Here is a 14,894-nt window from a genome sequence, read left to right as displayed (position 1 = left end):
TTGACATCCATGAAACTGTAACAGACTAGATCAATAATCTCAGACCCTTCATAATTCTTGATAGTAACCCACCTCCAAAAGTCAGAAAAGAAAAAGTGAAAGTTGCTCAGTTGTGTCTGGCTTTTTGCCACCCCATGGACTATACAGTCCATGCAATTCTCCAGGCCAGAATACTGGAGTGGGTTGCCTTCCCCTTCTCCAGGGGATATTCCCAACCCAGGGACAGAACCTGGGTCTCCCGCATTGCAAGCGGATTCTTTACCAGCTGAGCTACAAGGGAAGCCCAAAAGTCAGAGAAATATTATAAAATGCCTCTCATTGTACACTTGCAAGTATATAAAGTACCATATAAAAATTCCACCTCTGATACTATCTTTTCCTTCCTCCTTTTGTGACATTTTTAGGGACATTTGACAACAGGTTTAAAATTAATATTTCTATCATTCCCACAGCTCATTATCCCTCTCCATGTCCTCCCTTCTTATCTGGCTTAGGGTCCAATGGTTATCATTAATGTCACTCCCTGTCCCTTTTCCTCATTTGACTTGTCTGGCAAATTCAAAACTGTGGTTGAATTAAAGTATTTGTAAAACCTCAACCTTGCACTGAGCACCTGAAAATCGTGGACGGGTCTCACTTGAGATTTATGACCACAAATTTCAAAAGGGCTCTGATAACCCTACTACATCTCCTATATGCTTGCTATTTCACACTGCCTTCAAGTTTTTCATGTGCCTTACTCTTCCTCAGTTAATAAATTTTAGAAAATACTTCACTTGAGTAAAATACAAACTCTTAGCCAGAAGCCATCTCATTTCCCCCTCTAGGCACCTTCCATTCTTTGCCATGCCTCCTATCATAATAAAAAAACATCTCTACCCCCAGTCAATCCTAAAGGAAATCAACCCTGAATATTCACTGGATGGACTGATGCTGAAGCTCCAATATTTTAGCCACCAGATGGCCACCTGATTCATTGGAAGACTCTGATGCTGGGCAAGATTGAAGGCAGGAGGAGAAGGGGATGACAGAGAATGAGATGGTTGGATGGCATCACCAACTCAATGGACATTAGTTTGAACAAACTGTGGGAGATGATGAAGGACAGGGAAGCCTGGCATGCTGCAGCCCATGGGGTCACAAAGAGCCAGACATGACTTAGCAACTAAACAACAACAACCCCTAGCAAAGAACTATTTCTCTAACCTTCTCCAAGGCGTCACTCCTTCTTTTTTTTCTCTATTTCAGAAGTCTTTCCTGGATTATTATCATAACAATTATCATCTCTTATCTTAAAATAAAATAAAGCAAAACAATACTTCATCTGATCCTATTTCCTAAAGGCTACCCATCTCTATTCCAATTATCTATAAATGTAACCTTCACACCCTTATTTCATTCAATGAATAATACTTCTCCCTCCACTACTCCACAGACCTCTCATTGCCACAACTAATGGCATCAACAAAACTAACTAGTTCCTTCTTTTTGTATCTTTTCCACTTGGTTTCCATGATGTCATTCGGATTTCCTCCTATATCACCAGCCACACTTTAAAGCCTCCTTTTGTGGTTCTTTCTCCTCCACCAGACCTCTAAATACTAGACCACATAGGGCTCCATCTTGGTCTCTTCTCCTCTATCGCTATTCCTCATTGAGTCTACCCAGTCTTTGGGTTTTTGTTTTTTTTTTTACTTTCTTTTTTTAAATTAATTAATTTATTTATTTATTTTTCCATTTATTTTTATTAGTTGGAGGCTAATGTCTTTGGGTCTTAAAAGATATATCTACTTGCCAATAACTCCCAACTCTACGTCGCAAGCCCTAAACACTCCTGAATCCACATCTGCATATCTAACTACCTAGTTGACATTTCCACCAAGATAATAGTCATCTCAAAGTCAACACTTCCAAAACACATCCCTTCATTCTGCCACCTTTCCCTTCATAAATCCTTCCTTCAGGAAAGCTTATCAGCTCTGTGTGAAAAATATAATCAGAACCTGATTCCTTCTAATCAACTCTATAGCCCTAATTCAAAACATCATCTTCTATCATCTGAAATATAACCTGTTTCTATTCCTACTCCTCCCTTCACTCTCAACTCAGCAGTCAGATCATGTCACATTTCTTCTCAAACCTGTAAATAATTTTGCCTATCACAGAATAAAAGCCAAAGCTTTGTAACAGTCTGGGGTATAATGTGGTACATTCAATTATTTTTCAAAAATATTCACTCCCTTGCCACCATCTCCACCTCTCCCAATGGAGTGCACTATTCTACCTTTGTCTCTGAGCTTAATCATGTGACATCAACAGACATGATGCAATCAATCAAAGGCTTGAAGATGTTTTTGCAAGTGGACCTGCTCTCTTACATCTCTGTCATGAGAAAAACAGTTAGGACTAGTCTGCTGGTCCCAGGAAAAGGAAGAGAGATACAAGCAATAGAGCTGCTTCATCTAAGCCTAGTTTAGATCAGCTGACCCCAAACCAGACTTATATGGATGTAAGCAAGCCCCACTGAGATTAGTAGAGCTGTCTAGATAAGCCCAGCCTAGATCTGACTCACAGGCATGAGCTAAATAGTTACCATATGCTTTTGAGTTTGTGGTGGTTATGTGACAGAAACTGGTAGTCTATAAGATGTGACCTTTGTTAACTATCTGATCGTCACTACCTTATCCCCAACTCTTTTCCAACCACACTGGCCTCTGCTATTTTTCAACTACACCAAGCAGCCTCCTTCCTCAGTATCATCGCCCTTACTTAATATCTCACATCAAGATATCCAAGGCTTCTAATACTTCCCTGTATACCTACATACCAATGGAATATTACAGATGAACCTTGAAAACATTATACTAAGTGAAGGAAGTCAGTCAAAAAGATCACATCTTCTTTCTGACCCTCAAATATGGCAAGCTCACGGCTTTGACTATTTTCTGTCCCTAAATACTCTTTTTCCTTATCTTCATAACAGATTTCCTCTTGTCATCCAGATTTCAGCTTACAAGTCTTCCCCTCAGAGCCCTTCCCTTGATTTCCCAATCTAAAGTGGCTATCCAGCTACATGTGTCATCTCTCTGTTAGGTCTAATTCTGTCACATATTCATTTAATTCATTCGTTCATTCAACAAGCGTAAATGCTTTGTATGCACCAAGCACTTCTGAGTATAATGAGTAAGACTCAAAATTCCTGCCCTCATGTAACCTATAATCCAGTGGAGAGGGGACAAATAATGTTAGGCAGGGACTTAAATTATGGAGAAAATTTAGAGTAAGAGAATGAAAAGTTATTGGGATGAGGAAAAGGCTATTTCCTATAAGACTAGTCATCAGACTCTTTACTATGCAGACTGCCAAGTAGAGGCCTGAAGAAAGTCAGAGCGGGTTGAATCTGGGGTGTGGTGAGGGAATGTCAAGAAAAGAATAACTTGAGATTCAAGCCTGTAGGCTTGGAATATAACTGTACTAAATAAAATGGAGACAAGAAAGGAAATTTGTTCATTTTCCCCTTAGCGGAAGTGATCCGATTTAAAGCTACTATGAGTTTGGGGTGTCAGTGCAACATCCAATTAAGGATGTCCAGCAGGCTGGTGAGCACACAGAACTAAAACAAAAGATCTTAGGGCTAGACGTAGATTCAGGAGTCAGCCCCTGAGAAGTGAAAGATGAGCTTGTAAAAAGAGATGACATTTCCAAAGGACTAGAAGGAAGAAGAGTGCTAACAACTAAGTCTTAGGGAATTCAACAAAATATTTATAAAATGTTGTAAATATTGACATTCTGATATTATTTTTACTGATAGTTCCGATGTGCATTTTTTGTGCCTAAATCTGCCTTCTTCAGCCTCAGCAGAATGCATGTGGCCTTATCTGTCTTATTCACTGCCACAATCTCACGTGCCTGAAAGAGTACCAAGAATGTAGTAGGTCCTTGTCCTTAGGAAATCTATAATGAAAAAGTAAATGTGTGCCTTCCTCGTTCAGCATTCATTGTTAAGAAAATAACCAACAGTAAGCAACCTGCAATCTCTTAGGACATCAGAATTTCCATCTCTGGTGAGTTCCTTTAAAAAAGTGTCCACATACTTTCCCAACATTATATTGGGCACCTGAAATGTATTTCTAATTTCACTGTAGATAGATCCTTAAAATGGAAACACAGGAACTGCAAGGAAGACAAAACGGACATCCCTGCATTAATGTCTATATAAAAAACATCAGACTTAGCTTGCAGCTGACGGGTTTTTGACTTTCCAGAGCCTTTTGCTCCAGATAGGATAGGTGAGATAAATCTGGGTGTGTTCAGGCTGAAGGACTAGGACAGCACTGCTATCCTTTTCCAGCTGCATGGCTTGTGCTATTCCTTTGAAATGATACTCATTTCCTTAAGCTCTGGTATGCTGAGTCAAATTGTGTTATGTTTTCCTCTGTCGCTGAAAAAAAAAGAAGAATAGCTCTTATTAAGATTAGAAATGTTGAGATGTACAGACATTAAAACAGAAAAGTGTTCCTTTTCTTATTTGGTAAATATTTTGCTTTTGAAAACATCAGTAACTAATCACAGCTGTTTCCTTTTGTTACAAATGCATCCAATCAGGTAAAATTCCAAATGAAACACACAATCCAATGAATTCATTCCATTATACAGTACAATGGGAGCCTTAAGCCTTGTGAAATACATGTATTAAGTATGCATGTATTCATCAAATCAAACAAAGAAGCTAATGGGTCTCTGATTAGTGTTCTAACTCTATTATGATGATGCCTGAATCTCACCCTGACTCATCTAAAACATGTGAACAAAATGCTATTAAGTTTGATAGACAGTCTGTTACACGCCATCACCATTCTGGTTAAATATCCCAAACTGAATTTTGGCTGGAATCTCTCTCTTGAAAATCAGGGGCAAAGAGCGAGCTGCTATTAAGCTGAGGTACTCTTCTGTTTTAACCTCAATAGTTTGTAAATCTTTATGCCAAAACTAAAACAAACATTAATCAAAATTAATCTCATCTAGGATTCATAAAAGATCATGTTTTCAAAGACATTGTTACATGGACATTACCAAGGCTCATTCAATCCAAAATTAGGTATTCAGAAAACTAGGTAAATAGCAAATCAATTTTTATTTAATATTTTAAAAATACATTTTGTGGCAATTATAAAAAAATTTCTAACATAATGATAAATTGATACTTTGAACCAACAACAGGGCCACAAATTCATTTCCAAATGCAAAGCAGTTACCCTATGTTTAGGGATAGTTCATATTAATGCATAATTTTGTTTTGAAGAAAAAAATGATTGTTACAATCAGGTATATAATCACTTAGTTACACCTAAGTTCTATCGGTCAAAAATATATTCTTTTAGAAAATCCATTTTAAACATCTTATACTTTTTTTCGGTGATCTGCTATAAGCAATGTGAGAAGTGCCCCTTGATGGACAGAACTCAGGAACTGGTTTGACCACACCTAAATTATACTGATATCTATAATACAGGCCTCCAAGGGACAGTCCAGCTCCAACTTGTGAAGCAGGCCCAGTTCAGAATGTTGAACAAACAACAGTACTAATCATCAAAAATTAACAACTTTAGGTATTTTTGTTTTGGGTTTCTGTGGTTTAGGCACATCCAAAATTTCTTCATAGTCTGCACTCATTCCCTTTGCCCAGCGACCAACTGTGACCATTCGATCTGTAAAGACACAGAAAACTCAAAATGTAAGAAAGACAGTGATCAAATACACCCACCTAGACTGATTGGTACTGGTTTACCAAAGGAACTAGTTTTGACATGCATAATCACAAAGAGAGAAGAGTCCATCACTAAAGCAAAGTGAGCAATTCCGTAATTGATTATAACCCTTGATTTCAGAGTACATGGGCAATTTGTCATCCCAATTAGGGAAATGCAGCAACTGCTTTGCAATGCACAAGTTGATGAGAAAGCTCTTTCATTCTTTCCCAGAGTTCATCATTATAGAGTCAATGAATTCCAAGAGACTGTAAACAGCAAGACTTATGAAGCATCAGTTTTAAATGCACAAGATTCCACCTGTGAAATTATACAACATCTGCTTGTCAGTCTTGTCATTTGGGAAGTGGCAATCCTCCCAGGAGGGAGAATTCAAATTTCACTTCTCATTTCAATCTCACTGCCTACAATGTAGTAAAGACTATCTTCTTCTAGACAACACTCTAGACAAGACTCTAAACAAGAACTCTTGGTTTTCAAATTCAAATGCTAGGGGTAGGAAGTAAGAATGGGCAGACTTATTTGAATAGTACTATGACCATTTGGTATAGAAAGAAATGTGCTTTTTCTCCAAGAAGCACTTCTGGGCTATCCTACTGTCTTACCTCCTTTCATACAGATTATCACCATTCTAATCTAGGCAAACTAATGTAACAATGGTCTCCACATCCCCCAATATCTGTTTTAGGTTTGTTAAACATTTATGAAGTTTTAGATGACCAAGGGGAGTATTTGTTAGGAAGAAAATATAAACTGGCCAGATACTATGTGGATTACACAATTTAAATATTTCTGGAAGTTTTTGCAACCAACTTGGAATCCTTCTGACTTCAGAACCTACATGAGGATTCTCAATCATAACAATACTGCAACTTATTCTCATATTTCTTATTTTCTTAGCAAATTAATATTTTTAAGTAACATAATTGACTGTATTACTAAACACATAAGTTAGCAAATGTAAATATTTATGAATAAGATGCTTTATAAAATCAGGGTCCTCTGGGGCTTACTGATCATTTTTTTTCCCACCCGAGAATAGCAGCTAATGCTCACTTAGTACTGCTGAAAAAGAAATGATGAAGTCATCACTGTAACATGAAACCAGACAGCCTTAAAACCAGTTGTACCTCAGGGCGTTGTTAATAACAAAAATTCAACAAAAACACAGAGGAATATTCAATCTCACCCCTTCTAAAGGAGGCCCAGAGATCTCACCTGAGTTCTGACTTTTGGGACAATCTTTCTTCAAATGTTCCACAGAGCCACAAAGTCTGCAGCCACCACCTAAAAAAAGAACAGAGTCACTGAAAACCTCTGATACTTACATAGGATACTTAATGTCTCAAAGCACTTTCATATCTTATTTGGTCCTCATAACCTTTTTAGATGCAAAGGTAGCTGAAGCCAGGAACAACTTATTCCTATTAATAAATATATTCTCCATTCCTCTTAACCTCATAGAGCACTAAACTGTTATCAACCCACCATTTCTTGCCCCTGACCTTCAAGGGAGATGTGGGAAAGAGAAGTGAGATATGATGGAAGGTACTTGTTCTCTGGAGTGTCCAGGAGCCACTGCCTGGAAGCCAGGGTCTTAAACCACAGTTAGAAAGGCATGGGCTCGTGAACTCTGAAAAATTTGCATGCACATGCATGCAAATGCATCCACAGTTTTTAATCAGATTCTTTAATGATCAATGCCCTCTTCCCCCAAAAAAGGATACAAACCACTGCCCTGCTATACAAGTCAGATGGGGGTGAGTAGTTACAAAAGGAATGAAATTAACTTTTATATCAGTGCCTTTATCTGCCAGGCATCCAAACTCTAGAAAAAATGCCTATTTGCCTACTTTAAGCAACATTCCAGGACTGTGAATTACAACACAGTCCTAAAATGAGTTTTTCTAAAATGAATCTTTCACTGAATAGTCAAACACTATTGCTTAATGGTCAAGCATTATCATGATCATGTTAATATTAAATGACTTACTCAGAAAAATGACCTTCACAGGGTATAAACTTGGATGAACTCACCCTTTTCTGTGACTTACTCCCCTTGCCACACTTTTTATATCTAGTCATTTTGGTTCACCATATAAAGGCTTCTTTGCTCACTAGTCATATTATATGGCCTGTTTATTAAGTTCAAAACTGAAAGACACTTCTGAGCATCTTTCAGGTCCAAGACTCTTTACTGCTGTAGATGCCATAGTGAAACAGGAGGCACTTTAATAATTATTCTAATCCTCATAACTCTTTATGGTAAAATATCATAATTCATCAAATCTAAGACACCACTGATTATAAGATATATCATTTTACATTCCTTTCTGGAAAAAAAAATGCCTATTATGTAACACCCACCAATATTAAGATACATTGAGTTCAGATATATTAAAATGTGAAAAAAATGCACCTTAGAATCAATGAAGTACAATTTTCTCATCTCCATTTCACAGGTGAGGAAACTGAGATGAGAGAAGTTAAATAACTTGGCCAAAGTCCCACAGTTAATGAGTGGTAGTTCTGAGTCTGTAACTAGTGTTAACTCCAAAGCTATGCTTTTTCATTGGACTTCTGCAAGGGAACCCAGGACATGACACAGGAAGTGTCTAGAACCTAATGGTACCAGCATCACATTAATAAATGACTCACATTAACAGATGCCAACCTCCTCCTTAAAGATTTAAACATCACAGACTTTATTGTGGGCACCTTAAGACGTTAGCTGTGCCAAAGGTAAGAATGTTACATGGCCCATGCCAGACAATAAACTAAGGAAAAACAAAAATCCAGAATAGTGAGTACCAACCCTTCTACCCAAAATATTATGCTACACTGAGATTAAATTCACCACACTATTTTTTAAATCTTATATTAGTTTGAGAAATAATCTTTTTGCTTGTTAGGTTTAAAAGTACATATTTATAACATATTCTCACAACTGATACTGAAGTAAGTACAAATAGTTTGAAATATAGAGGTCAGTTTGATTTGATGTATCAACTTAAATTACACAAAGTCTAGTACACAGAATGTGTGCTCAGTTGCTCAGTAGTGTCCGACTCTTTGTGAGCCCATGGACTGCAGCCTGCCAGGCTCCTCTGTCCATGGAGATTCTCCGGGCAAGAATACTGGAGCGGGTTGCAATTTCCTTCTCCAGGGGATCTTCCCAACCAAGGATCGAACCCCATTTCCCACGTCTCCTTTACTGCAGGCGGATTCCTTACCTCTAAGTCACCACAGGATAATGCTTGATAAAAATATGAAATTCTAGAGATTTTGCCACTTATTCAGGAATGTATTTAAAAACTGTTTAAATGTAAATTAAATCACAACTGCATGATGGCTCACCACCATTTTGAACATACAAGAGTAACGGTACTCACCATCAGCATAGAGTCCTTTGGGATTATCAGGACAAGATCTGGACAGATGCCCCATTTCCCCACAAACAAAACATTTTGCAAAAGGAAATTCACCTGTAATGATCAACAGTTCCTGTTTAGTTATATATACATATGGATGTGTGTGTAGATATATATCGACATAGACACAGATATTTATCTATATCTATCTATATAGTGTAATTCATATTATTTTAAAACACTGAGAAGAAAACATTTATTGTTACCTAATTTAAAGTTCAATCACATTTGATTTCAAAATATTAAGTGACACATTCATAACAAACTCTGTCAGCAATGAAAAAACCAGTTGGTTACTTACTGGCCACTTTGCTCATTAACCAAATAAAAAAATTTGATAGGAAAAACAACAACAACAACATACCAAGAGCTGGGTCTACTTTAGCCTTGCACTTGGTTATTTCATGCTCTGTGGATCCACACCTGTAACAAATTCCCGTGCCCATTTCTTGATTCTCAAGGGCAGCAGGGCAATCTGCAATCCCATGGCCAGGTTGTCTACAATGGAAACATACCTGAGAAAACAAAACGTGAGTTTCCACACTGCAACACTACACTGGCTTCATTAATTCTAGTCATCAAGAAAACAATCCCATTTTAAAGTTGTCTAGTTCTGTTTTTTGAACTCTCAGTATTTCATCTGTATCAAAAAGTGTTTCACATTCTCCTAAACCTCGAGAAACCATCATTTTCATCAGAGGGTTTCAGTACTTTTGAAAACCCTGAATTCATAAATCTATCAGTCTAGGAGACAAAGTTTAAATCTTTGTAGAAGGTAATTGCTTAAATGAATTAAGCAAATATGGACTTATTACACTTCACTTCATTAATGGAAAAACTGAGTTTTCTGGAGGAGACAGGCAATGACCATAAAAATTAGCACTTAAAATTAATACCGTCACTTTTTAAAGTTCACATAATAGAATGAATTTCAGTCAAGTGATTCCATTTAAGCTGTGATTCAAATCATAAGATATATTTCATACCAGAAATTATACTTTACAATTTTTATATCTTTTATACATGTTCCTTAATATTTATAAACAAAGGCTTCATTTTAGAATATATGCACATTTTAAAGGTATAATTCTACAGTGAATTATTTGCCTCCACCATAACATTGAACAATAGTTTCATTGCTTTACATACTACCTAGCAATTTGGAGGATTTTTTTTGCTGCAATGAATAAGAGTATCAGTCATAATCAAAGATGGTAGATATTTAAAACATTTTATTTAAACTGGAACCAGTTTTTGGATAAAATAGCTCATCATTTTTTAATTAACAATTAAGAACCGATGCTTAGTCTGAGATACTAAGAAAAGTAAGAAAATGAATTGAAGGGTCTCAACAAGCCTTAGAGTATTAAAGCATATGCTTTACTATAAAGAACATTTTTTGTTTTGAAAAACAATGTCTTTCCCCCTAATTAAAAACATAAATTTTCTCTTAAAGTCATAATACTAAACTTTTTCAAAATGTATGTAATTCATCACACTATGTCAAAGAAATTATCTTTAAATTTTTAAAAAATATTTATGTATTTGGTTGTGCTGGGTCTTAACTGTAGCTCTCGAGATCTCTGATCTTCCTTGCAGCCTGCAGAATCTTTAGCTGGGCATGTGGGATGTAGTTCCCTGATCAGGGATCAAACCTCAAACCTGGGGCCCCCTGCATTGATACGTGGAGTCTTAACCACTGGACCACCAGGAAGGTCCTAGAATTATCTTAAAATTATCTTCATGTTAAATTAACTTGACTTTAAAATACTTTAAAATAACTGCATAATTTAAACAAGACTATCTTGATCCAAATAGAAATGATTGTCTTTTCTATCCCAATTTATTCATAAGGAATATTTTATCAGTATTAGCTTATAAAAGAATCTTACAAAAGACTCTTTAAATATGACACTGCATAAAAATAACCCTGCAAATAGAAGCCACATTTATGGAAGCTGCAACATTTCAAGCCTACATTGGTACAAACAATGCTCTACATTTAGTAAGTCTATTAAAAAATAAAACTGTAAAATAGCAACAAATCTTGATTCTTATGCATTATCCTGCTAGAAGAATCCCTTGCTAGAGAAGGGAAAGAATTATACCAGTATTTCATTTCCTGTGTCTGAAACAGTTTAAAATCTAGGTCTTGGGAATGCAGAAATAAACATGCAGTCTCAGCATTCTTCTCAGTGTAACAGGGGGAAGGAGGGACACAATTAGCAGGGAGAGTCTCAAGGAGTTTTAGCTCTATTACTCTGCTCTGTTACTAACTGTTACTCTGTTACTAACCAGTGAAACACATTATATTTTCTTCCTGTGCATCAGTTTTTCATGGATAAAGATAAAAGGACATCCCTTCCAACTAACAGGAACCACACATATCTAACCTGTTGTACTTAACTTTCTCACTTACTTTGATCTTTTTTCAAAAAATGGCCATTTGAAAAAGGGCTACTGGAAGGGGTAAGAACATAGGTCTTAAAGTCAGACTGGGTTTAAGTATCTTTTTTTTTTTTTTTCCTCTGGCTGGACTGCATAGAGTTAGCAGCTCATTTAGGTTCACATTTATTTAGTAACACATATAGTGTGCTAGCCACTAATCTAAGTACTCAGATATTAACACCTTTTCTTGGGTTTGAATTTCTCCTCTGCTAGTTGCTAAAAGGCTTTCACCAAGATAATTAACCTATTTGCACACTGGTGTTTTCTACCTAAAATATGGAAATAATGCCACCATCTTTGTTTTGTTGTGATAATTGATCACTACATCAAGTGTCTAGCATATACAAGGTGCTAAACAAAAATCCTAGAGTTACTACTAGCCCTCAAAAAGATGCCATCTAAGTCTAGCACACAGCCACAATCTCTGTGGCTAAATATGTGTGCATATGAATAAGTTTGCTAAAATATGTATGTGTGCATATGAATAAGTTTCCAACCATACAAGTAACATTGTGATAGAAGTGATAATCTTACCATTGCATTTTTCTTTGCTGCTTGTCTTTTTAATCGTCTTCCTTCCCGGCGACTATCTTTCTTTAAAGCAACTTCAATTTCTTCCCTTACTTTCTGACTGTCTGTTGCTATCACCTCACCATTGTGAAGCATCTGTGAGTTTTGTCTTAAATATTCCATGAATCCATTCACATCTTCATTTAAATACTCCTTTTTATTTTTATTCTTTTTGTGTTTTGCTTGGGGGGCATCATTTTTAAGGGACAGGCTATTGGCTTCAAGTTGTTTACTCTTTGGAAGATTCTGGCTTTGTCCCTCAGAGGACCCCTTCTTCATGTCCTCCCATGATGTTGCAGGAAAGGGCCTTTTGTTCTGTGTGGTAGTGACTCGTGCCCACCTGGTCATAGCGTCATCGGAGTGTATCAGTCTTGAAGATAAGCATGGCCAGTTAGTCATCATTTCAAAGAAAAAAATAAAACTAAAGATATATCACTATATCAACGATGCCCATATGTTGAGTGTTAATTATTAGAAGACTTTTTAACTTAACTTAGAGTCTATATATTTAATTCTATAACACGCTGCACAGACATACCTGCAATGTAAATCTAGCCCTTGCCAGAGAAGCTACCACTCCAATTAAAAAAAAAAAAAAGCTACAATTAAAAAACAAACACAGATATAAATACTTGCTTCAAACTGGAAAACAATTCAGCAAAAAACCAAATTATTTCCAAAATGAAATCACATGGTAATAGTAAATTAAGTTACTTCTCCCAAATTTTGCAGTTTTCTTAGTTTATTTGCCTATCTCCAAGTCCCAGGTCTACTTTCTTCCAATCTTTTTGCACAATCTGCCATTTCATCACAAATCATTTGTACAGTAAACTAACAAGTATACACAAATCCTGTCCTTAAGCATGAAATTGTCATTACAACTCCTTCCGGAAGATTGATAAGCAAAATATATTCGTTTACAGTCACATGATAATACCGAGTCTTCCTCTTGTTTTTTTATTTCTAATTAGAGGGTAATTACTTTACAATGTTGTGATGGTTTTTGCCATACATCAAAATAAATGGATCACAGGTATACATATGTCCCCTCCCTCCTGAACTTCCTTCCCACCTCCCAACCCCTCCCTCCCCTCTAAATTGTCACACAGTACCGCTTCGGGTTCCCTGCTTCACACAGCAAGCGTCCACTGGTTATTTATTTTACATATGGTAATGTATATGTTTAAATGCTATTCTCGCAAATCATCCCACCTTCTTCTTCCCCTACTGTATCCAAAAGTCTGTTCTTTATATCTGTGTCTCCTGTAATCAGAGTATAAGCTACTTCCAACCCAGCTGTTTCACATCGTTTCCGACTATTAGCACGCCCCCTTCTAGGGCAGCATCCCCTGCACTAATCAGTGTTAAAACCTCAGCTTCGGCCACAACATCCCTTCAACACAAGCTGTGGGAAGGAGCCAATAAACAGGCGTGGAACTCTGCACGCCACTTTACACCACACAAGCACACTCGTCGATGCAGATCCTGTGGCTGTCACAGTGGGGAATGGGGCCGTTCAAGGGGAGATGGATGATCCTTCTCCTGAGAACAAGGAACTGGAGGAGTTCTGAGTATCCAGTCGGTCGCGTCCATTCCGCCCGACCGGCCCCAGTGAGGCTGGACAAGCCGGCCCAAGCGGCTAGCGCCCTACAACTGAGACAGATCCCGCCGCGAAGCGCGGTGCTTCAGCCTCACCTGGCTCTGGGGGCCCTCGGGGACCTAGCCGCCAGTTCCTGCGCCCTCCCGCCGGGCCCCAGGGAACGAGGAGAAGATCCTACCACCTTACTCTCTCACGCGCAGCTTCTTGCCACGCAAGGATCCCTCAGAGCAGCAGAGTTAGCAGGCCAGAGAAACCCGTCCCCCTGCGGCGGCGGCGGCGGCGGCGACACCCGAGACCGGAAGCACGTCGACCCTGCAGCGCGTCACTTCCGGCGAGCAATTGGCTCACTAGCAGAGGCGTCCCTGTCTGGCGCTGCAGTGTACCTCAGCACTGGGGAAAGTGGCTAATTAGTAAATGTGGAGGGCGCAGTGTTTGAAGGGCACGCGCTGGGCGCCGGGGACACGAAGATGAAGAGTGTACGATCTGTGCTGTGCAGAACGCAAGGCATAGTGGGGGCGACGAATGAGAGGATTCGTGGCGATGGGAGAGGCCCAAAAGGCTTCCCTAAGAAGTGCTCTTTGTACTGGACTTCATTCGTAAAATTATGGAATTGGTGGCGAGAGGGACTTAACGTTTTCCTTTGTTGTTGTTCGGTCGCGTCTGACTCTTTGCTACCCCGTGGACTACAGCACTCCAGGCGTCCCTGTCCTTCACTATCTCCGGAAGTTTGCTCAAACTCATGACCATTGAGTAGGTGATGTCATCCAGCCATTTCATCCTCTATCGTCCCTTTCTCCTCCTGCCTTCAGTCTTTCCCAGCATCAGGGTCTTTTCCAGCGAGGCAGCTCTTAGCATCAGGTGGCCAAGTATTGGAGCTTCAGCTTTAGCACCAGTCCTTCCAATGAATATTCAGGGTTGATTCCCTTTAGGATTGAGTGGTTTGAGCTCCTTGCTTGTCCAAGGGACTCTCAGGAGTCTTCTCCAACACCATAGTTCAAAAGCATCAGTTCTTCAGTGCTCAGCCTTGTTTATTGTCCAGTTCTCACATAGGTACATGACTACTGGGAAAATCATAGC

At 38.3% G+C, this 14,894-nt stretch overlaps 1 protein-coding gene across 3 annotated transcripts; it reads right to left on the bottom strand.

The window, feature by feature from the left end:
- Positions 1–5,115: 5,115 nt before the first annotated feature.
- ZCCHC9 (zinc finger CCHC-type containing 9) lies at positions 5,116–14,117 on the bottom strand. 3 transcript variants are annotated; one of them, XM_070465768.1, is made up of 6 exons: positions 13,999–14,117; positions 12,182–12,587; positions 9,564–9,714; positions 9,161–9,253; positions 6,987–7,055; positions 5,116–5,708 (listed from the first exon to the last, which is right to left on the bottom strand). In XM_070465768.1, exons 2-6 carry the CDS (start codon positions 12,563–12,565, stop codon positions 5,590–5,592), a joined length of 816 nt encoding a protein of 271 aa, XP_070321869.1. In that variant the 5' UTR covers positions 12,566–12,587; positions 13,999–14,117; the 3' UTR covers positions 5,116–5,589. The 3 variants fall into 3 exon arrangements, with proteins under 3 accessions (XP_070321869.1, XP_070321870.1, XP_070321871.1); XM_070465769.1 differs by having other exon boundaries at positions 14,004–14,117; XM_070465770.1 differs by lacking the exon at positions 13,999–14,117 and adding an exon at positions 13,913–13,995.
- Positions 14,118–14,894: the final 777 nt, after the last annotated feature.

Source organism: Odocoileus virginianus, chromosome 3 (genome assembly GCF_023699985.2).
Source record: "Odocoileus virginianus isolate 20LAN1187 ecotype Illinois chromosome 3, Ovbor_1.2, whole genome shotgun sequence".
Lineage (NCBI taxonomy): Eukaryota > Metazoa > Chordata > Mammalia > Artiodactyla > Cervidae > Odocoileus > Odocoileus virginianus.
Note: the sequence above shows the minus strand (reverse complement) of the source record. Positions and strands in the feature narration are given on the sequence as shown.